This window comes from Balearica regulorum, chromosome 7, assembly GCF_011004875.1.
Source record: "Balearica regulorum gibbericeps isolate bBalReg1 chromosome 7, bBalReg1.pri, whole genome shotgun sequence".
Lineage (NCBI taxonomy): Eukaryota > Metazoa > Chordata > Aves > Gruiformes > Gruidae > Balearica > Balearica regulorum.
The window spans coordinates 193043-217138 of NC_046190.1; the positions used below are offsets into that span (position 1 = coordinate 193043).

General features: G+C 42.7%; 1 protein-coding gene across 3 annotated transcripts in view; it reads right to left on the reverse strand.

Moving 5' to 3' along the window:
• INPP5A (inositol polyphosphate-5-phosphatase A) overlaps positions 1-24096 on the reverse strand; it is a 255586-nt gene that overhangs the window by 28468 nt on the left and 203022 nt on the right. For all 3 annotated transcript variants that reach the window (XM_075757562.1, XM_075757561.1, XM_075757560.1), the window contains exons 10-11: positions 12200-12295; positions 11793-11867 (exon numbers count right to left, since the gene is read on the reverse strand). In XM_075757562.1, the coding sequence (XP_075613677.1) occupies positions 11793-11867; positions 12200-12295 (171 nt within the window). The remainder of the gene's footprint in view (positions 1-11792; positions 11868-12199; positions 12296-24096) is intronic.

A 24096-nucleotide genomic window follows, 5' to 3' on the forward strand; every position in this document is an offset into this window, starting at 1 on the left:
AGGCCCACCCGGCTTTCTTCAGGTTCTAGCTGCCGTGTTGTGTTGCTGTATGGACGTACTTGTACACGAGGACGCCAAATAACGGGCAGCTTTCCCTATTTTAGTGCATCTGACACCAAACTCTGTGACAGTATGTTGGAAAAGATTTTGCAATACAAATATCTGCAGATAATTTGTACATGTTTTAACAGCTGATCAAAAGCCTGAGTATCCAAGATGATAAATGTTTACAAACATCTGTGTGGAAACTTACGGTATGTATCTAATAATATGCTCAATCCTAAAAATGTTGGGATGGCTCAGCACTATTCTTACTGAAGTAATCTCAATATATTTTGGGAAAAAAATGGTTCATTGTGCGCATTTCCAAGCCCTGATCCTACATTTAAGTGCGTATAGACAGATGTGTAGCCACAATACATACATACCAACCGGCTATGAACACAAATCTTTACCATCCCTTTTCCGCTCCAAGTGTCTCCACCTTTAGATATCATCTGCCCGCCGCAAATCTAGCATAGGGTGAAAGTCTACCATCCCCGGTTCAAACTTTTATTTGAAATACATATCTATTAATACAGCACAAACAGATTTTTCCTACTGCTGCCAAGTAAGCAGATCAGAGCGGGAAAGTGGAAGCATGAGGAGGAAGAGGGCTATTTCTGAAGTGTGAAAACTGCAAGGACTGAATAAACGAACAATGCTCCATAGAACACAATGGTATAAATTACTCATGGGCATTCCAGGGGCTGGCGATGGTAAATAGATGCATTGTCCTCTCACACCAATTTGCACCTTCAAAATTTTATACATTCAGATTGTTCTTGCTATGATGACATTTGCAAACTAAATGACACCTGGAGTTTAGAGGACTAAGCACGCAGACGTGCATTATTATCCAAGGAAGTTTCTGGAGTGTTTATTTGCCGCAGTTGTCTGTTTAGTTGTGTCTGTGCTATGCAGATGAGCTGCTGACACTGGTGACAGAGAGGACAGACGCTAGGAACAAGACTGTATTGTGTGCTGTGCCCTCTGTCAGTTCCCCAGGTTTCCGCAGGTAGAGGGACATCTTTAACCCAAAGTGCCGAAACCACAAGCTCACAATGACCCAGCTGGATGTCAAAGCCCAACCAGGTGCCTAGAAGAAATATTTAGGGAAGGCTCATTGTAGACAATTTATCCTCATGTGTAAAACAGTTAAATATTTTCAATGGATTATTTACACAAAGTTTTATTTCTTGCTGTATATTTAATGGTTATTTAACAAATTATTTTTTTTCCTATATATTAGGTGACTACGTTACAGTATCTGTACCCTCCTGTCCCAGTGTGTCCACAAACTACGCAAACAGACATTGCTCATTCTCGTGAAGGGCAATGATGAGTTACTCATGCGTTCACGACTGTGCAGTGTGATTCCACCTAAGAGCTTTTCTTTATTTACCTGGTAGCACTGTAGACAGGGGGGGAGATGAGGGAGAGAAATGACGAAAATTTGAACTGTGCATTTTGAGAAAACTCCAGTTAATTTTTCAGTAGAAAATCATATTTTAGCTATTACCTTTTTTGGTATTAAAAGCACTTGGATTCTCATTTAAGCCTGTACTGTCAAAATGCACGCTTACTGGTGAAACAGCAAGGCATTCACTAGGTCTTGTCACAAACAGTTATAAATGTCACTTTCCCTCAACGTAACTTAGTAAGAGAAGGAATGGGACCTGACATGGGCATCATTTCATTGTATTTCGTTTATGACACATGGCACATGGGTGTCTGGAGCTCCTTGGCACTGCTGAAAACTGAAGAAAATTAATCTAGGCCAGATGATACCAAGGAGCAGTCAAAATCTCATGGACTAATGTCTTAATTTTTAAAGCCTATAACATTGCATTAAAAAACCCTCCTCCCTGAACATAGTCTATTCATGGCAATTTTCAGTACAAACTTCTCACTTATTTCCATATTGTACACTAAACAGCATTGTGAATAATATCATTGCTGTAACAGTAAACATGAGTATGTCTGTCACTCTAAATGCCTTAAAAATGACAAAGAAATTAAGTTCAAAGCCTAAAAATCAATATGTTGTTCCATTTAATTTACTCATTATAAGATCATCCTTAAGAACCAAATCTTTAAGGTGTTACATGACGTGCTGGGGTAATTTGAGCAATTACACAGAGGTTTTAAAATGCTGTGGCTGGAAGTTAATTCCAGAACTATAGGTCATAGGCAGTTCAGAAGACTGTTTTTTTTCCCCAACTCAATTTCAACAATGTATTTCCATGTGAATGATAGCAAGGATGATGCAGGGCATAGGTTTTAGCTGCTGTAACCACTGAGTTGCTAATATTATGTCAGGATATTTGCTCTAAAACATCCAGTGACCAGCACGACATGAACGTTTGATTAACATCTTCCAAATGAAAACACCATCCACCCATACGAGTGACATCTCTGTAGTTAGCTAATACCCCACGAGACACAGCCAATACACCTCGGGGAAAACAGCCATGCAGTCTGTGTGAGACGGCAAGCAGCACGCATCCACTGCTCTGTGACTGGGAGAAAAAACTCACAGGGCAGAGTAAGAGTTTCAAAAGCAGGTTAAATGTATTGATAGGATTTTGCAGCCTGAAGCGATGTTATTTCTGTTTAGCAAACTTCATGAGCCAAAGGCTTCAATTAGTTTGTATACTCAAGCTCCTATTGACCCGGACGGAAATTGGGTTGGTACCAGGGAAGTTCTCTGCCAGAATTAAAGAACGACTCCATCTGCAGTAAAGGATATTCCCTATTTAATTTGAGTAGAACTAAAAGCATTCAGGGCTGTTGCCTCTATCAGCTGCAGTGCCCACCACCTCCCAAGGGAATCATCAACACTGCTGTTTTCCCAGGCAACTGTGCTGTCTGTAGAAGCTGCGGGAGAGAGTTTTGTTTTTTTCCTCCCTTTTTCTTGTCAGTACTACGATGTAAGTGCATTTACATACAAGGGTGAAGGAGACGGCAATGCAGGATACCAGGGCGTGTGGTCCTGCCCGGGCACTGTCTGCAGAACCAGACACTCAGTATGCCACTCATGAGAAGAAACGGAGTAGGGCTGGACGGACAGTCTCGGTGCCATGCGGTCCTAATTATGGGGGCTCAGTGAGCTCCCGCGCCCCAGGGCCGGAGTCTGGGCTGCAGAGCTCATGGGGCCACGTGCGGCTAAGCAGTGCGCGCGTCAGCCGAAGACAGCAATTATCTGCAATGCCAAATTTTTGTTATTATGTAGCTTGGCAGTAATCAAAGGATTATAACAGAGTATAGCCGGTTGTAGAAATCAAGGTAATTTTGCTTGCTTCGGTGTAAAGCGATGAGGCACTCCTGAAAGGTCAGTGTCCATCGGTATGCTGCGACAGGCCACCTTGGCTAAAATCACATGCGTCTGAACCCTTTAAAGCAGGGCAACTTAGTTCAGTCATTGGAGTAGAACAACGGCAATTACTCATCAAGACCTACAGACCAAAGTCAGAGCATTGGTAGATCAGAAGGTGATATTAGCAGCATTTATCAAATCCATCTGCAGGGCCCACCAGAGAATTCACAGCTGTGAAAGGGAAATGAAGTTTCGGACCAAAAAGAAGAGATGAGCATACAGAAATGACCTTAGAGAATTAAAATATGTGGACACTGGTCACTGTAACCTCCTTTGCTAGTCTTGCATAGCACATGATTATTTTCAAGAGACTTTGGAAACACAGTAATTTTATCCAGCTTTCCAGTCAAAGAAAAATATTTAGAAACTGATTCAGCAGTCTACTGACTTCAGATAAAGGCCTGTGGAAATGCTGATCCCTCCCACTTATCCATGAAGATGTCACACACGACTCTGCTCTGGCCTTAATTTAAAACTACTGTTTTCTCTAGCTAAGACTTTGTAAAGTGATCCATTACTGTGTATTTTGAATCTTAATTTGCCTTCTCTCATGAAGCCATTCTTTAAAATCATGTTTCACAGAAAAAAAGCAAAAATTATTGAATATAAATGTACCACTTCTGCATATATCTGAGAATTTGTCTATACATCCTGGACGGCAGCGTTGTCAAATCACAAACTCCTCCGTAAGTGCGGATATACGGCACGCAGAGAAACTGCACAAATACGCTTCTCTCAGCATCGGCAGAGTCAGGCACAGGCAGCGGAAGACTCTCGGCACTGAAGGCTCCCTGTGCCTGTACGGACTCAGAAAATCTTTGATTTCAGTGGAAGCTCCCCTGGGAAAATGCTGTTTTGTTCTTGTTTTCACAATATGCTTCTCTCTCTCAGGAGACATTCCAATGGTCTAAAGGACATGAACATTTTCTAATAAGTATTCCAACTTTTTCAGAAAACTGCTCTGGAAAATGCATTTAAAAACAGTATTTCTGTTACAAAAATGTTTAGATTGCTTAAAACATCGAAAAAGAACCACACCTTCCCTCGATGTCTACTGATCACTACAGCAATGACTGGAGACTACTACTGGCTCTGCCTCATCAGAGCTCCCTTTGCTGTCCCCGTGCCTGAGCCCACATTCCCTCACCTCCCGCCCCGTGCCCCCCGAGCAGGGCGGGCGATGGCCGCAGCCGCCCAGGCCGTTCCCAGCACCACAAGGCACAGGTCCTTTCCCAGTGGAGAAATAACACCCCGACACCAGGCCAGTAAAGCGGCACCGACGTTCCGCGGCGGTGCTGTGTTAGGTGATGGGCAGGGCAGGGCGAGCACCCAGCACCATGCAGAGGAATGTGTTTGAGCCTCGGGGCTTTCAGCTAGCATCAGGGTCTAACACAAGCACTTTGCAGAGCTGACGTGCTGCAGTATTGCTCATTCTGAAAGATGCTTAGTGCCTTATGGTGTCTGTTGGTCCTGTAATACGCACACACCTGAACACTGGTTTGGGTAAAACAGTGCTTCCAAACTTTTTCAATTATGTACCCCTTAGAATTTTTCTAATGGGGGTTGTAGCCCTTTTGGACATTACACACGTTTGGATTTTGCATATAATCTCATTTTTCCTAAATGCCCTGTGCGGATTCTTTCAGTCCAAGTCTGTGGACTTCAGGCTGAAACTACTAGGATGGACAAGCTGGAAGTTCAACACCCTGCTGGCAGCTCCCCAGGGCTGTCACCCTTCTGATCTGCAACACACAGCAGAGAATCCAGATCTTATCCTGGGATATTTTGTTACTTGGAAAAAGAAAAAAAAATCTGAATCCTGCTGTACTGCTCAGGTAATTAGTTCTCAATAAGGAGCCTAAACTTAAGTATTCGTAAAAAATAAACTAGTTAGTTAAGAAGTAAAAACACTGAATCAGGTTGCTTCCTATCCTGTTTTTCTTTCGGCACCTATGCAATGTAAAATACACAAACAGTCCTAAGACCAGGGACCAGAACCTGTCTCTCTGCACCCTTGCACCTGAGTACCCCACCCTCACCTCTAGCTGCTCTTTTTGTATGAAAGCATCCTTAAGCATTATGTTTCATGTTAAACTTACTATTTGCTGGTCTATATGCACATGCGCACACCTATGTGCATGCAGGCATCCATCTGTGAGGTTATGAGGGGCACCTGGAGAATGCAAAAGGACTGGACTTCTCCAGAGTTGGTGAAAAAGAAAATTAAGCACCTTTCTAGCTTTATTTGGATCGAGGCAGACTTCAGGCAAGATGTGGAAGCCTAGGTAGGGTTCTTTTGTATATGCACAAATATTAACTGCAAGGGATGACGGTGAGAACCGTAACGCCTCTCTGGTTATTCTCTTGCACGGCACGAAGGTGAAAAAGGGTGCCCCTAGGCCAAAGCACCTTAGCAGATCATACTGACTACAGGCTGGATCACAGAGTGCAAAATAGATGCTGGACCTCCTCTTTCGACTATACTTACACAAGGACCAATGGCTAAAAAAAATAAATACAGCACAGTACACCTGAATTAGCCTTAGGACTTACAATAGCTGCGTAGAACAGGACGGGGGACAAAAGGTTATGAAATATTTGTAACTTTGTGATATGGGCAAATTCTACACCAGAATAATTCATTTATTTGGAACATGAAGCTGGCAGTAAATACCTAAGCCAGCACATCTGGATTGACTTCTGCTTGCGATCTGGCTTTACATTTATGTTTGCTAGTGAGAGCAATTTATTGATAATATTTCCTATCTCTGTCATTACTCATTTTGCAGTTTATCCAACGGCGTATCAGCTAACCACTAACTTAAGTTCAGGAAGTTCTAAGCACGGGAGTTCTGGTTTTGAGCAAAGGAATAGAGCACAAAGTCATTTTGTACTTTATGAAAATCAGACATCTCAGATAACTGCCTTAAATAAAAAAGGCCATTTCAGGATGCACAGGATTTCCTTATGACCAGTCCTAGGTAACAATGGTCCTAAGCAATCAATTTCCTTCCTCTATCCTAATTTGCCCTTATACATCATATTCAAGATTTTATCTGGACAGGGGCTGGTTGGCTCAGTGGATAAACCTCTGCCTTTTCACCTCTGGGATCATGGTTCAAGTCAAACCCTGATGAAATGCACTTGATCGTCCTAATCTAGTTCTTAGTGGACAGTATTCCCATTATCTTTAAAAGGGTCAGAGCCAAGGCCATTGGGAAGAGTGCATTGTGCTGTATCTTGTCTGTTGATTAATACATTTTCAGTGATGCCAGATCCTTAACCTTTATGAGCACACACATTCTCACAAAAAGCTTAATAAAGGTCCCTCATGGACTAAACCTTTCTTCTCAATTTCTGTATCATTTCAGGAGTTCCTGGGAATATTTAAAAAAACACAAATAAATTACTCATAATTTAGAAGTATGTTTGCCTGAACTGTTTGTTATAACACCTCTAAGTTAATTAGCATGATAACAAATCACTTTAAATCATTACTTGGCACAGGGAGAACAAGACCTTTACAACTCAATCCATTTTTACGGCCATTATAATTTTCCTCTCATACCATATCAGTTGAAGCTAAACAGACACAGAATAAAGGGAATCTACCCTCCCAGGCCGATTTCACTGTTCCAAACATAGACATTGAGTAAGAATGTGCTCTCCATAGAAGTTTACGGTTTGTTCTCTGCAACAAGAGGACTGCTGAAGGACCGCTGACAGCAACGCGAAGCTCTTTGCTTACTTTTTCCCATTATAGTAACAGTTAAAGTAAGAAACAGAACCACTTCCATTTCATGAATATCTAAGCTGGAGATCATTGGGCTTTTCTGCGTAACCATCTCAAATCTGTTCTGGAATTAATGCTGGTAACACCACCAGTGTCCTCCGAACCATCCGATTACCCAGGAGCTGCTGTGCGGCTGGCACCCCGGGGAGCAGCCGGGAGAAGGGCTGCCACGGCGGGTCTCTGCGACAGCAGGGCCGGTGCTGCCCAAGGGCAGAGGAGGACAGCGGGAGGACAGGGACGACTGGTGTGAGCACGGCTATGTAATTAGTCACCAGTTCCCACGAACATCAACGGACACAGGAGATTATGATTTTAGTAGGAGTAACATCAGGTTTGACTTCTAAGACAATTAATTCACCGATTATTTCTATTACGCAGTTGTGGTCAAAATCTTAAGGACAGTACGTTAGTTTCTATCTGGATTGATTCTTTAATATGGTTCATAGGAACAATAGGAATGTATGCACCATTTCTCATTTCCGATTGTGGTTAAAGATTGTAAAATGATCCTAACGATTAAATCCTTCCTCTGTAGTCATTAAGAGTTTTTACATTCTTACTATGTATTTACTTAACTGACTACTGAAGAAATAGCATTTAGCTTGTTGGTCTTTTGTACAAGTCAATAACACGACTATAATTTTTTCATTAAATAATTATCCCTGGCTTGCTTTTCTTTTGTTTTCAAATTATCAGGGAACTCCTAAACACAAGATATTTTGAAACAAACACTTACAGGCTGATTTATCGTCAATGATTAAGGAATTTGAAAAAAAAAAAAAAAAAGGTAAAAGTGTAGATTTATTCAAGAACTCCCTGCACACCGCTACTCTCTTGAAAACACCAGCATGCTAATTTTTATCACTCGAGGGCTGGCAAATCCAAAGCTACCACCAAGTTTTGTGTGAGTAACGTAGTGGTGAGTTAGCGTAAGGTCAGGAGTGGACAGCCCTGTGGAGCCGCCCGGGAAGCCTACACAGAAGTCCCGGGCATTCCCCGAGCCCTCCCTGACGCGCGCGCTCCTCATGCTCTTTGGGTGGGTGAGGAGCAGGAGCACCAACGAGGGGGGGCTGCGATGTGGTCGTGGTTCCCGCTTTGGGAGTGCCGCCACTTGAAGGGTGCAAGCAACCCGTTCAGATGAGAGAAGCCTCACTTGTTCTTTGCCCACCGTTCGTGGGCAAGTCTCTGGAGCGGGAGGGCACAACGGTGCAGTACAGCACAGCGTGGCTGTACCCAACCGTCAGGGTCAGAGGTGTTCAGCTTTTTCTAATCCAAAAGCAACAACTTGAACTGGAATCTGTCTGACACTAAGGTGAAACTCTACATGTTGTGTCTCCTCTTGTCCCACCTTTCTCCTCGCCGCTTGGTAACACCCTTCCCCGTAGCACCAAGGCACGGTAGGTAGCTCTGTGGTAGTTACGGGAGTGACACCCTGGCCCATCCGACGTACTGTAACTGTAACCCACAATCCAGAACATATGAATTAAATATTGAGACAGTTTTGCATCATTGCTACAGCTATTTTCAAATAGGTTTTCTCTTTTTTCTATCACTACACAGCTGGATAAATCTGGGTGTTCCTTTCTGAAATACAATGATACAGAATCGTCATTGCACTTCGAGGTAATAAATATAGGTAATTGCTAAGCTAACTTTGGAATAAACTACAGATAAGTCTGGATAAGCTACAGATTAGTTTGGAAAAATTAGACCTGACAGATTACTGTATGCATTTTAAACTGAATTTCTGTTGAACAGATAAATTGTATCTATATCAGATTTTTCATAAAAAAGACTCATTTTTATAAATATATCTTAAGATTCTTTTTTGTTGATTACAATGTAAAAAAGAAGGAATAACTGTGTATGGACAATGATAAAGTAGCCTGTTGATAATAAATATTTGTCAGGTCTTGTCACATCTGTCCACATTCCAATGTTACTGAAGAGACACCACACTGAAAAAAAAAAATACCCTCAGAAAAATCAATGGATTTTGAGCTAAAGCAGTTGCTAAACACACAGAAAACATCTTTATCCAACAGCCATAGTGCTGTGAAAATTCCCAAGCCTTGCATTGGTACAGCTAAGGAAAATTTAATCTTCCCAAATACTCATCAGGGCACTCCATCCTGCAGACCTGACAGCCCCACTTATAATTAATTATACAATTTCGATGGGAATATCGACTAAACAAAGCTATAAATCATAGAAAAAGTCAATAGGCATGGACACATTCAATCATGTCCCGACCAATGATTACTACTCTTAAAATACAATAATTATTTTCAGGAGCCAGCTTGAATTAAATTTCTGTCAGGCTGGTACAAGACCGGCGGTTGATGAAGGATGCGATGGATTTTTTGGGTTGAATTCGGCACAGAGACATTTATCCTTTTAGATAGGTAGTTTGTTTTTAGTGATCATGGTGCTGCGTGTTTAACTAGACCATGAAGATTAGATTATCTCCAATGGCTCATTATATCGTTTATCTTTTCCTTCCATGTTTGATCTGGAAGATTTCCCGCTTCTTGATGCATGAATGAAACGACTGCTGATTTTGAAATGGAATGCGCTTAAGTGGGATTCTGCCTATGCCTTCGCACACCACATCCATGTATGTAAAGTCACCAGCAGTCATCCAAAATACCACTAGGATGTGGTAAACGGCAGCAGCAAGAAAAGCTTTGCTCAGCTTCAGAAATGTACTGGGAAAAAATAAAAATAACAAACATTTGAGTTGTTTTAAAATAAGCTAAAAAATTCTAATAGTAATACACCTAGAGGAAAACCTAGGACAAGAATGGCATTAGTATGGAAACAGGAATTGGGATTAGCGTTATTACTTTGAATTAATTGTCTCCAAAACTGGAAAACATCAGTGAAAAACGTTATGTATTTCCCAAGGATGTATCCACCTTGTAAATTTAAAAAACCCCACAAACGCCAAACCAACTTATCTTGCAGTAGCTGTGTTTTTAAGGTATGTTGCCTAGAGAGATATTTCTCATGGTAAGCATACATGCCACACACGAAAGACGTGCTGCGAGAAGGGACAGCAGTCCCAACGAACGGGACGGACGTCAACAGATGCTGAAAGGAGAAACAGATCTTTGCTCTCCTCATGAGTCTGACTCATCAAACTCTTCTGACCTCAAGGAATGAGTGAGATCTCAGATTCCCACATGGAATTAACCTCCTAGGTGTAAGTCAAAGCCAGAGAGGGTAAAGGGGCTCCAGCTGTCCTCCTTGCCCTGGATCCGTGCAGACAGCCCTCCAGCAACCCTGTTCTCTGTGAACAGCATGAGAAGCAGCCGTGGGTAGGAGAGAAGGAGAGAGAGGGGAGCGGCGTGGATCCTGTGCACATCCCATCCCTACACAAACAGCAGCAACACACCGTGTGAGCCAGCGCGCTGTGAAACTGGTACCCAGTGCGGCAAAACCGAGAGGTGGGGACTGGGGCAAACACGAAGGGGTTCTCAAAAAATCTGATGTAGTAGATGAACCCCTTGTCTGCTTTTATTTTGGGCGTAAGGAAGGAAGGTAAGATTCGGTCACCCTGAGGAAAGGACTGAAGAGAGAAGGAGAACCTCGGCTAGCTTGTCAGCCTGCACAAATGACTTTGACACACACAGTTTCTGCAGAACACACCAAGTTTTCTGAAGGTTTTCTTTGTCTAGTGTAGTCTGCCCTATTTCTATAGCTCAGAATATTCAACACACGAATGTTGCACACACAGGCAGACCAAGATCTGACACAAGCGAGCGCAGCTCTTCTGATGTCAGTGAAGTTGGGCCGGTTTCCACAGGCAGAGGGTCTGGCTGGTGAATCCACAGCTCCCACATGCAACACGCACATTCCTGACTTTTATCTGTGTGTAACTGTTGGGTGGGATTTTTTTGATGCTTAATGGTTTTCTTTTAGATAGATAACTTCTAGGAACCTTAGATGAAATTGAGAAAGCTGCAAGTAGCAATACAGAGATTTTCCAAAACGAAGTGGCTACATTTTGAAATAAAATCACCTTAAAGAAGATATAAGGCCATTCTCCACAGCAAAATTACAAATCAGAATGTTAGTGTTCCCTGTCTGCCTTCTCCTCATAGGAAGCCCTATATGATTGCCTAAACAGTGCCAGTCTGCTGAGAGTTTGAGCTTTCTATTCTATTTATTCATGCGTTCCTATTATTCTTTGTACACTCAGAGGACCCAGATATTTTCAGAGCAGCTTTGCATTAAGGGCTTTTCCTAAGTTACTATGGTGCACAATGAAGAGCAAGTAAAAGAAACTGGATGCTTGAAGAAATGCAGACCAGAGGACAGAGAAGTGAACTGTCACGTACATTTAATTTACAATTTTTTCTACGAAAAAGAAGGTAAACAGATGCCAAAGTTAAGAAGCTGTACATAAAATAACTGGCTAAGTGAGGAGGAAATGTGGAGCAGTTACTGTGTTAGATGAATTATCTCTTCTCATTCTGTTGACGGGAAGGTTGATAAGGATAAAGGGCTGGTAGAGAAAGGCAGTTTCTATGTGAGTTTCCAGCTTATTCCTTCAAAAGTGTTCAGCAATGAACTTACCGCAGTGCCATTGTTATCTCTAAACACATCTTGATTAAAATAGTCAAAGAGCTTCTTTTCTAATTGTAGCATAACCTAAAAAAAATAGAGGAGAAAGGTCAGCAAAGCTCTTCGACTCAGCTACCTAACACGGCTTCGGCAGTGACCCTTTTCGAGACACGCAACCCTTTAAAACTACACGACGTTTCCACGCGTCTAAAGCTCCTTGTCAGCTTGCCCATTTGGTTGACTGGCAATCACTTAAAAAGATCCAATTAACTCAGCATTAGGTGTGACAATCTATATCCCTCCCCTCCCTTTAAATTATCAGTTTGAAACAACTATATTCATGCTTTGAAGAAAAGAAAGTGAACATTCAACAACGTTTCTATTTACACAGGGGGTACAGAGGGCATTAAGTTGTTTACCTTTCGGTCATTATCAGATTCACGAAATATTAGCTTGACTACTTCATTTGTGTCAGCTGCCCGGATAGTCTGCATTGTAGCCTTTGCACATAGTGTCTAATAAAAAAAACAAAGGGAGAAAGGGAAACTAGTTTATACACACAGAAGGCCACATTTCATTGAACTTTATCAATCTACACATCTTCAATGCCCACCTGAAAACGTGATTTGCTGTAGGTCAAAATACAAAGCATCGCTAATTTAAGTTACTTCCACTCACGATGGATTTAAACCAATAAACTGAATTACCGTTTCGAGAGAAGCAGGCAATGTTAAGAAAGTATCAATCAGATGATAAGGCAAATATTCATTTAACTTACTACCGTGCACACAGGTTCTTTCACAGGTCTGACACTGTATCTATCTCACACATTACTTGTAAACATCCTCAAAAGCCACTTCCTACAGCTAATGACTCCACAGCCCTACCGGTTTCTGTACCGCATTCTTAAAAGCTGATAACTGCACCGGCACTACAGTTCTGTGGGTTAACTCCTGTTTGCAAAACCTTCTGCCTTGTAAATTAATGTTCCACGTGTAACTTAAAAGTCAGAGCAACACTTACACAATTTGACAATAACTTTCACAGTTTACTCTGGACAGCTAAGTCCCCGCGCATCATCCTTTTAAATAAGAGACAACTTCACATCTCCAGATTTTTTGAGGACTCGGTGTCTGAAACATATTATAAATCAACGCTTTATCAGGCCCAGAGGTATGAATTTCCAAGGAAGTGTCAGGCCCCAATTCATTTGCCGTTTGGTAGCTTTGGATTGCTTGGTGGTAGCTTTGGATTTGCCAGCCCTCGAGTGATAAAAATTAGCATGCTGGTGTTTTCAAGAGAGTAGCGGTGTGCAGGGAGTTCTTGAATAAATTTGCAGCTGGGGGCTGGTTTCAATGACAGCCAAAGCTGACCCAGGAATAATACAGAGCAGGTTGTGCAAAGGGCTTTGTAACAGGTGAGAATCTGGAGCTTTTAGCAAAGCAGTCAGGCATACATTTACTTAAAAATATGCTTTAGATTCCCTGAACCTCTACTTTTAGTGAAGCTTTCCGGATGTTAAGCGCTTTGAAATGCAGAATCAGACTACATTGTAACTGTGGGGCAGGCAGGCTTCACAAGCGCTCTGCCATTACCTGCTGGATGGTGAGCGATGCCAGCCCAGCCCACCCGCCCGTGATGCTGCCAACCGCCGGGCAGAAGACAGAAAGGGGAGTTGGGAAAACCTTGGCGAATCGTCCCAGACGTGCGGCTGCCCCGGGAGGCAGTCCAGCACCCTTTGCTGCTGCCGAGCCACCAGCTGCTGACGGGATCTATGCACGGCCCTGGGAAAGGGTATCGGCAAAGACCGCCCTTCTGAATGCAAGCTCGTTTGCTGGGGGTTCTTCGCAAAAGTGTGCTAAAGAAAATAACTCGCTCACGAAGAGGAAAGAGGTGACTTCCCTGCTCTGCCTCTTCCATTCCTTTTCCTAATGGCCAGACACAGATCTTCTTTTTGCATAATATTCACTTATAAAATAAATATGTTCTAGGGTAATGGGGTAATAGAATTTCACACCCCACTACATGCCTCTTTCTCTCACAAATATAAATACTTGGGATTCATTATTAGAAGTGCGGCATCTATCAGACACAATGCCATGAAACTACAGCTTACTTCTCAGTTTCCCATTCTGAATTTCTTCTGAAGGAGGTGCCAAACATGTATTTAAACAAAAATGCATCTGCTTCCAAGTAATTTAGACCTCAGCTGAGGTTACCAGTGCTAGAATGGAAACAATCCGACAACGGACTTTTCGCCCACATTTGATAGATACTAAAAAATGATCCTTGGTAAAGCACCCGTGTGTTGCCATAGTACAAACAAAAAGCAACAAGCTATGCAATTTCATTTTTAAAGGATAACTTGAGTGTGATTCAGTAAAAATAAAATACAACTCTGATCTTTTTCTTCAAGTCTGTGAACTGAACAGGTGCCGATTCCCCATCTTACTGAATAAACGATGTCCTTTCCTGACCAATTTTCCTTGTTTCCTCCCCCGGCAAAGAGCAGTGCCATGTCTATAGATGACAAACATCTAACTCTGGGTTCTACCCTAAAACCCTTTGCACACTCACGGCACCAACGCGGCCGCAGGTGTCTGTGAAATCAGAGTTTTCGCTGGAGGAGGGAGTGCTGGTCACATGGACGCAGATGGAGGCTGCCCTTTGAGAACTTCATCTGTCCTGCAGAATTTTAAGGGTTTTTTGAAAGGCCTGGGAAAGAGAGGGAAGATGCCAGCAGCAGCTAGTTAAACCTGACTCCGCCTGGGATGGAGGAGGAGAGGCACACCAGACCAGCAGGGACGCCGCACTTTTGGTACCACTAATTTTAAGTGCAGACCTATGAACTTTTCCCTCGCATCCACCACGTACCGTAGGATCCCTTTTGTCCGTTTGGGCACGTAATTACGGTTCTGCCATCTGTGTCCCTACCGGTGAGGTAATCCACCGGCGAGCCATTCCCAAAGTGCACTCCCTCCGATAGCGGCTATTGAAATTCAAAGCACAGATTAGCTAATCGGGTCAAACCCCAAAAAATAGGCTTTGGGCTCATGTGTCACAAATCAGTCTGGTCGCCTTTAAACAGCGCACCAGATTAGAACAAGCACCCGAACAAACCAAAGCGGAAAACCCGCCGCTCTCTAAAGCTGGTTTCTAAAGCCCTAACAAATCGCTCCATCTTTCACTCATTTAAACTTTCCAAATGAGGGTCAATACGGTCCCCGAGCATCCAAATGCTAATGCGCTTAAGTGCGCTTAAGCAGCTTTCCAGAGTGAATGGGCCAAAGAAGGGCTCGAAAAGACAAGGCAGAGTTACTGTCACTGTCAAAAAGTCATTGTAGCCACCCCCAGAGTGGTTGCAATTCAAGAAATTCATGATTTCTGTCTCTTAAAGGCATCTGCTTGAGAACATTTTTTTTTTCCTGAGCTGCTTTATCTCACAACTTCAGGCCCGCTCTAAAAGAAAAAAACCCGCGATCGACTCTTGAGAACCAATACAGAGAAAGGACCCACATACCTTAATGCTTTCAAATTTCACACACACAAAAAGTTACCTTATTCACAGACAAAAAGTGATTGGGCAAAGGTTCATTTCTTATACAAGCTGGAGCACTCCTTTTTTCCTCCTCCTTTCAATTTCTACAAAGTCGTAGTCACCCAAGCAGAAAACTTTCGGGAACATGTGCCTTTTTAGACAAGTCTACTTATGAAGGGATTTTTTGTTGCTGGTAAAGAAAATCAAAATGCTATGAAACACACTGTTTCTTTGGGGTGTTCCCTCAAACGTACTTTTTTACAAGGTCAGGAGATGGGAAATCAGGTATCAAAACCTGTCTGCCTAAGTTATCTTTTTAAAAATATCTTTTTTTCTTTGGAAACAAGATTTGGTTAAAAAGTTTGCTGGAGAGCTGTATTCAGAGCTGCGAGAGCGCTCGGTATTCAGCCTTTGCTTAGTAAACACAGACGTGTCTTATTCCCGTTTTCACATACACTGTCCACACAGGTAGATGCTTCGTAGTATTTTTTTAAAAATCCTTTGTGATAATTTATGTGTATTAAGTTGTAAAACATGGCAATAACTTTTCTGATAATTGCCTTGGAACATAATAAAAAGGTACCGTTATGCAAAACCAGGAGTGAAAGTTTTTTATAAAAAACTTTTTATAAACCCTGCCATCCTCAGAAACTGAAAGCCTTTTGATTTACAGCATAAATGCGACCTTCAAAATACATCTGCTCCCATACATACACAACACACTGAAATGTTTTAGACTGTATTTCTGCATACTTACAGTAAAAAGGGATAAAGACATTAAACCAGTTGTGTTACATATGTAAAACATACACACACAATATTCTGTAATATATATAATTGCTTTTTATATTGCATTTATATGGAAACACTCTGAACAGCCATGAACTGTACTACGGTTTCCTGCTAGTAGTGCTCTCTTGAAAATTGCAGCTGATTTTTCACTGATTTTGCACTCTTGCTTTCTGAACATCCTTTAGACTCCTGAGTCCACCTCCTGATGTGTGAGCTGAGTTATCACAGGCTTGTCATTCCTTCAACTTTTTTTTTTTTTAAATTGCTGTATCCAAGCGTGTGCAGACTCAAACTTTCCTACTGTGTCTATCTACTGATTCTAAAGATGTGTATTATTTTTCCCAATGATCTGAATACTATTAGGACTTACTATTATTTTGAATTCTTCTTCTACAAAAAAAAAAAAAGGAAAAAGAAAAGAAAAAGAAAAAAGAAAAAAAAGAAAAAAAGAAAAAAAAGAATATATTCATTGCTCCTTTATAATTAAAAAAGTTCAGCAATAGTTGCAACTGCAACTTCCAGTAAGCTGCATGGATTAAAACCCATGGAAGTGTTTGCTGCTAAAAGTACCAGGAGAGAAGTGCAGAGTCTGAAGAATGCTAACATGAGCCAGTTGAAATAAGGTCTTGAGCAGATGAGCAACCAAATCAATTAAATTTAAGATATTTCATTTTATTCCAGTTACATACTCTGTGGATTCTGGCAGGATAGAAAAGACAGAGGTACATGTATCATCTAATTATGACAGTGAAATACTTCTTCTGAAATGCTGCTCAAAACCCCAAATCAATCTGACACTTATTAAATTAGGATAATCAAACGTGGCTTTTTTATTAACTGGATGCAAATTGTATTGGAATCAGTCAGTGAGGTAAAAGATCTGCTACTTTGGGAATAATAGGAACATCTGTCTTGCTCGGGCTCCTCCTTGCCTCTGAGGGGCTGATACGATTTCCTGGGTATTGGGAATATACTACCAGTAAATTCACCAGATCATGTCATGTAAGAAAAATAAAATTTGCAAGTGAGAAAAAACAAAGTTAAATGTAGCTTTCTGGGTCAATGAAAGTTGTGGGCAGGTAACATTGTGGTTTTTAAACTCTATCTGCTATTGAAATGGAGACTTATTTTAGCTAATTTTTCGCAACTGTGCAGAGGTATTCAGCCATAGAGCTGCCACAAACAGCTAGGGAAATTACAGAGCTAAATTCACCAATGTAAAGCAATCAAAACCCATCTGAGGGGACATACACTTTTACTTCAAAAAATATCCCTCAGACTATCTATTAACTCGCGTTAACTGTGTGGAAATAGCACTAACGTCTCAGAGAAGTTACTATGCTCTTAATACTAACAAGCTTCCAGGAGCAGGAATTTAACTCAGCAGTGAGGTAAATGTTAGCTAAATAAAGAACAAATACAAAAAATATTAATGAGAAGCCACTGGAAGTATCGATATGTGAAATCACTTTTCTTTGAATACTCCCGAGGAGGAAGCTCATGGCCAGGGGAGCAGAGGTGCTGGAGGGGCTGGGTGGGATGGAGAGCGACAGCCTCCTGCACGACTCCGGCCTTTCCTCTCAGCACACCGCCCAGGCAGCACACTACGGTCCATCTTCTGACGGCAAATCACTGCAAATTGCACGACACTGCTGCTTGTATTGGTTTTGGGACTGACTGAACTTCACAGGCAGCTTACAGCAGCACCGATTCTGCCACCTGTGAGGGCCTGGCGCAGAGGCCGCCCAGCAGCTACAGTAGTGCTCTGGTCTCCACCGCACGACCTCTCTGCTGAGTTGTGGCAAAGGGATATTTTGAGTTTAAAATACCTCTTTGGGTAGCGTCTGTGACAAAAAGAAGCTTAGCACTAAGACCCTGTCTTCATGCTCCCATTCCCCCAAAGGTCTCCTGCACCTCTAAAATAAATGATCCCTGCTGGAAACAACCTGCATTTCTCTGGGCTCAATTTCACATTAGCTGCACTAAGTTCATCATGAAAAGCATTTTCTTGTCCAGAAACTTAGATCATTCATGGCAATGTTATCAAAGTGTATTGCTAGGCAGTCCAGACCCATTTCCATTAGCTTTCCAGGTATTGCTCTGAGTCAACTGAGAGACCAGCGCCATGGCAGAGCCGCCGTCGGGCAGTACGCGTAGCTGCCTGCTCCGTCGGGGACACCTTCTTGCCTGCTCTGTTACTGCTGAACACAACACGCCGTTCCTACGGAGCTATCTTTTGCAGTAACGGGTGAGATCCCAGTTTGCATTCGCAAAGGAGGAGCGAGGCCACGGTCCCACCGACACTCGGCTGCAGAGCACGAGCCCCAGCCCACCCCCGGCCGGTGCCGGCAGGGCGCCGGAGCAGCCGGCTGGGTGCCGTACGCCCGCAGGACAGCCGGCCCTTCCCCGGCTCCGCAGAGACCTCCGAGGTCGCAACCGTGCCCTCCCTGCCTCTGCAGCTTTCCTCTGTGCCAACAGCTGGTGGCAATGACAGCTCTCTTTTAATTCTCTTTTTCAGAAAAGAATCTGAAGTAAGTCCAAAAGGCCTTGGCCACAAGATTCTCCGAGATTACAGATCCGGAAGAAAGTGTCGAATGCCCAACCTTACGTTCTTGGAAAGAACGTGCTGTTACAGCTCTGTCCCAGGAGACAGGACCACTAGATTGCTGCGGCTATCAGCTGCCTCCTAGCATCTTTTTCACTCAGAACATACACTTCTGATGGCATCTGAAATAAATCCCTCTTGGCATTTGTTACATGTTTAGCAGCAACAAAACTCAATCTGTTTATTAGATGCTCAGCATAACCTAACTCAGCTACTTAGACATTGTGCTTAATTTATAAATCTCTGATGTTTAAATCTGACTTTCCTAATTCTGGCTAACTATCCTAAACATTGTTTTCTTCTGAAACCAAGCAGTTTGTTCAGTTAGCTGTTACTTTGTAGGTGATGATTCAATTCTAAAATTTCCATCAGTACCCAACTGAATAGGAGAACCTTAATTACTACTTGCTCACCTACATAGATCCAGAGAGAAAGAATAAGGGATAACAGTTTCTCACACTCCTAAATTTTTCCCCACAGAACCTCCCCATACCCCATTTTTTCAAACTGAAAACCAGACTTTCATTAGACACTTTGTGGTGCTCTGTCCTAAACAGTTTTGCAAATATAACAATCCTCCATTTTGTAACTATTTTTCCTTTTCAATACTGGTGTTAAATGGACCTTTTTAAAAGAATTTTTTTTTGTATTACTGTTAATTTCTCTCCCATGTCCGGGTGTATTTCTTCCTAAGAATTAAAAAATCAGGATGGAACTCCTTCTCCATCACACACATTCACTTGCATGCTTATTAGCTTCCAGTTTTCTCTATCTCCTTCTGGTCAGGTTCCACATCTTTTTGGATTCTCTTGTTTCATTTTCCTGGCTATGATCTCCAAGTCTGAGTTCAGCTAAGCATCTACATATTAATTCATAAACAATTTATCCCGAGTTGTTTGGCACCTGCATGCATCAGGAACACATGCATCACTGCAGGGCCCCTGCAGGCAAAGGTGAAGGTTTCAGGTAGAGGGTTCCTCTGCCCCCTTGTTAAGCTCTCAGTTTAAATTCACTTGCTGACATTGGTAATAAGTTTCAAATGCACTCAGGACTTTGATTAGATCTGGATAAACCCTACACCAACAGAAGATCTGGAGCTTTGAAGCAGTCTGCTAGAAAAATCCCTTCCCGCCTCCTGTCCATCTTCCTAGTCATTTAGCATCACTACTTGATGTTAAGCAGGGTCCTGGGAGAGTTTTCAAAGACGATGATTTGCTTTTCCATAATTACATGAATTACACAATTACAGTCCAATTCTTCTGATGGAAAACTTCTGTATGTATGTTGTCTTGTCCCACAATCTGTGAACCTCTTGAGAATTATTCAGACATTCTTCTCTTACTTCTCTTCCATTATTTTTTCTGCTTTGGCCAAGCAGCAATACCAGCTTGAAAAATTCCTTGTCAGAAACCCTCACAGTACTTACCCTTTTTCTACTCCAGCCGACTAAGCAGAGGACTGTAGGTATTGTTTCTGTTAAGCAAAGGCTTTGATGAAGCACACAGGATCTGTGATGTAAATCTGTTTCTGTAGAGAAATGTAAAATCCTCTGCTCCCTTGAATTCAGGAGCAATGAAATAAGAGGCAGCTTCTCTCCTTATAGCTAAGCTTGCTTTTATCTAACTTTCAGATTAAGAACCTTCTATTTCTTTTCATTTTAAAAGCAAAATAGCCTGTGAATCCCATCTGCTCCCCTGTGCCTTGCAATTGCCTTTGTTTTGAGTGGTAACATTTGCCTCTGTGCTGATGGTGTTACTGGTTCTGCTGCCTCCGTATCTGATGGTTTCTTACAGCGGTAAGAAACGAAACATGGGAGCAGTAACATGAAGCAGCAAAAATTTAAGCCAACACCTAACAAAAATTCTTTGGTGCTTCTTGACTTGCTTCCAGAACTGGCTGTTGCAGGGTTCCGAGTGACTGGAGTCTGTCGGCTTTATTCTGAACCGCTCCTGGGGGCACACGTACTACAGAGCTGCTGGGGACCGACGAGAGTGTGCACCGCTGGACCGCGGCTGCTGCCGAGTGCTCTGCACAGCACAGTGCTTCCAGCTCATCCCGCTCGGAACAAACAAGCCTCAGGAGCACTCCCATGCAGTACTTTGTTCCACCAACTAGCACTGCCAAAAAGAGTAAATTCAGGAGTTTGCTCTTTAAATTAATAGGGAGTTTTGTACAAAATCAATGGCATGACATGGCTCAAGATCAAGGCTTAGCCTCTGAAGAGTGTGAATCTTTGGCTTCCGAAAAGCAGACTTATAACAGCAGGTATCATCTATGTAATGCACGATGCACACCCAATACACTGTTCAATAGTATTTCTGCACCTGACTTCTATTAAGCTTATCCTCAGAAACGAAAACTGGAGCTGACTTTTAAAACATGAAGTGTTGGGCGATTCTGAAATCAAACTGCAAAATCTACCTAAAATCTGTATGCTTTTAGCCAGACACTGGCTACTTTTAATCACAAAGTGAGAAATGTAGAGAAGTACAAATGTTTGGGGTTTTTTTTGTCTTCCTATCACGCATAATAGCAAAAATAATGAGTCCCTGAAATGAAGAGGGAGTTTGAGCCCTGGAACAGCAAAGTGACTTGCATGAGGCATGAGTGCGTTGCGGGCTGCCAGCTCCTCAGGCCTGTGCCCTTGCTCAGCCCAAGCACGACTGTGAGACGGACGTGCACGCTCCATCTCATCAAATGACCAAATGAAAGTATGTACGGCCACATGGGAGAGATGTTAATATTCTTCCCCTGTTTCCTCTCTATGGGAAACGAACACCCTTCTTCTAAGTTAACTTTACTTCTTAAGGGAGCAAATGTGACAGGAAAATAACTTCCAGCTCACCGTATCTGTTTTTCTGACCTGAACACGTTTTCCAAATGGGAAGTGAAATTCTCTGTGTTAGTAACAGGAACGTGCTGTTCAGTATTACAGCGAGACTAAAACTTGCCTGATCAGGGGATGCCTTGCTGATGCAACACGTGGACGATTTCCTCACTGTATTTTTCCCCTTTCTCTGTTTGTCCAGCCTCCCTGACTCAGCTCTTTTTCATCCTGCCATATCTCATTCATTTCTCATCAATGTACTCCCTGTCTGGTTCCACATCATTTACTCCTTTATTCACTTTTGAAATGGAATATAAGTCCAGCAGCCTGTAAGTTCAAATAATCCTTTTTTAGCTAGTTATGTTCAAACAGCTCAGAGCACCATGAGGCGGGCTCGCCGAATCGTGATCCGCTCCCATCACTGCGGTCACGCAGCACAGCAAGCCGCTGGCTGTGGCAGCACCGTGACTCTGGAGACGCTGAGTCGTTGGGCTGCGGCAGGGCCCCCAGGAGGCACATGGCGGGCTGATGCCTCTTGAACAAGATGCCAGCCATTCACCTATTTCCAGGATCACTTATTCACACATTAAAATAAATGCTTTTTGGATAAAAAGAATGAAGGATCTCTTTGCAAAATACTGTGCAAGGTGTGGACCCAAGGTTTACTATACTCTCCCTGATAAGCGGTAAGACAGACTGACAGATCAGTACGTGTATGACACACAGACCTCCCCCACCAAAAAGACTGGCAACACAGAACAACCAGCTGTGGGGTAAAACAGTCAAGTCAGAGAGCACGGAACAGGGTGGCGTGTTCTCCTTCCTGCCTCTCTTCACCCCCCCGTAAGGCAGCGTTGTGTCCTCTTTGGTGTGGTTTCTGATGGTGTAGGAATGAAGGGTTTGTGCATTACAGCAACATTCAGAATTCCCCCCAGGACACCGTCTCCACTGAACGGGTCTGAAGCTCAGAGTCTGATCAACAACAAATTGCAGTGCAGCCCTTGGCCAACTGGAGTGACACGGCTGATCAGGGAGAAAGGAGGGTTTGGAGGAACCGCAACTTCACACCACCGGCTGGGGATCCCGAGGGATTTAACCCAGCAACAAATGCTGATCCCCGGCTCATTCGACACCACTGGGTGAGGACAGAAAGCTCTGCCAGAAATGCAGCTTCCACCGTCCTCCTGCTCGCACGCACCAATGATCCATCTGGAGGGGACGGGGGCCCGACTGGGTGAAAAACCAGAGAGCATATTCCACAGAGCTTCTGAAACACAGATGAACTTTTTTCTCCCCTTAAAGCAAGCCAGGATTCAAACATGCCGAGAAATACAGAGCGCTCCCAATTATGTAGAGAGAGGGAAAAATGCAAGTTCAAAAGTGTTAACGCAACATCATTGCAAAGCTAACAGCTGTGGACTAGTTAGTGAAGTGCTATTCTTTTCGCTGTATCTTTAAGTGCTGTTAAATTCATTTGTCACTTGATCAAAAGCCAACAGGCTACAAATCTCCCAAGCCCCTCTCGCGTTGAATAGTGACAGGAGTATTCTGTTCCGCCATAAGAAAACATTTGTGTGCGTCTCTGTCCGGAGTCATACATGCTACTTTAACTCATCTGCCTCCCCATTCTCTCCAGCCCAGGAGGACAAATTGCTCACTGTGGCTCCCTTTCAGAGGCAGTACAGCGCGCAAAGAATCATGACTGAGCAGAAACACAAGAAACAGGCGCATAAAAATTCATCACTTTGGCCTCCTGACCTCTTGCCACTGGGTTTGGCAAACCCCGTCTCAAAAAGTAGCACCAAGGGAGAGCTAAGCAGACCGGCTGAGTGAAATTACTGACAAAAAATATCTTGGACACAGGAAAACCCCACCAGATGCTTCATTGTCTTTGCAGAGAAGTGGTGCTGAAAAAGGGGGTGATCTACCACATGGCATATTGGGTGGAATAAGTAGTGCCATTGTTTCAGAGCAGCTCTGTCACTTTACTGACTGCAATACAAAGAGGTGTAAAGCAAGATTTAATCCTGACTTTTTAGTCAGCAGATTAAAACCAATCATGCCAGATGTCCACAAGACTGTTTAACATACAGAAAGCTTTTTCATACTCTACAAAAAAGTGAAAGCTGTAATAACTTCTTCTTTATTTCCTCTAGAGAGGCCTTTTTCACTCACTTTTAGTGAGAAAAAAGGGAGGTGTTGTAATGGATTTTAAGATGTGCTATTAATTTTTACTCTAGCCTTTGCTCTTTTGCCTTTTGAGACAAAGCTAAACAAAGTAAATTCTTTTAGTCATCCAAAATCAGACAGGTATGCCAAAGAAAACTGCCAGTATAAAAGAGCTGTGATTTCAAAAAGGATTTATACCTCTAAGAGCAGAAATGGACATTATCAGAAGTACTCACAACAGAAGTTAAAACTCCTCTCCATAATACCTGATGAGATGCAAGATGTGAAATTGTGGGTGTCAGCGTGCTGATAAATAAACATAGAATCTTTTTCCCCCAAAACTGAAACTGTGCTCGTGTGACTTTTTGCACAGACGCCTCCTCAC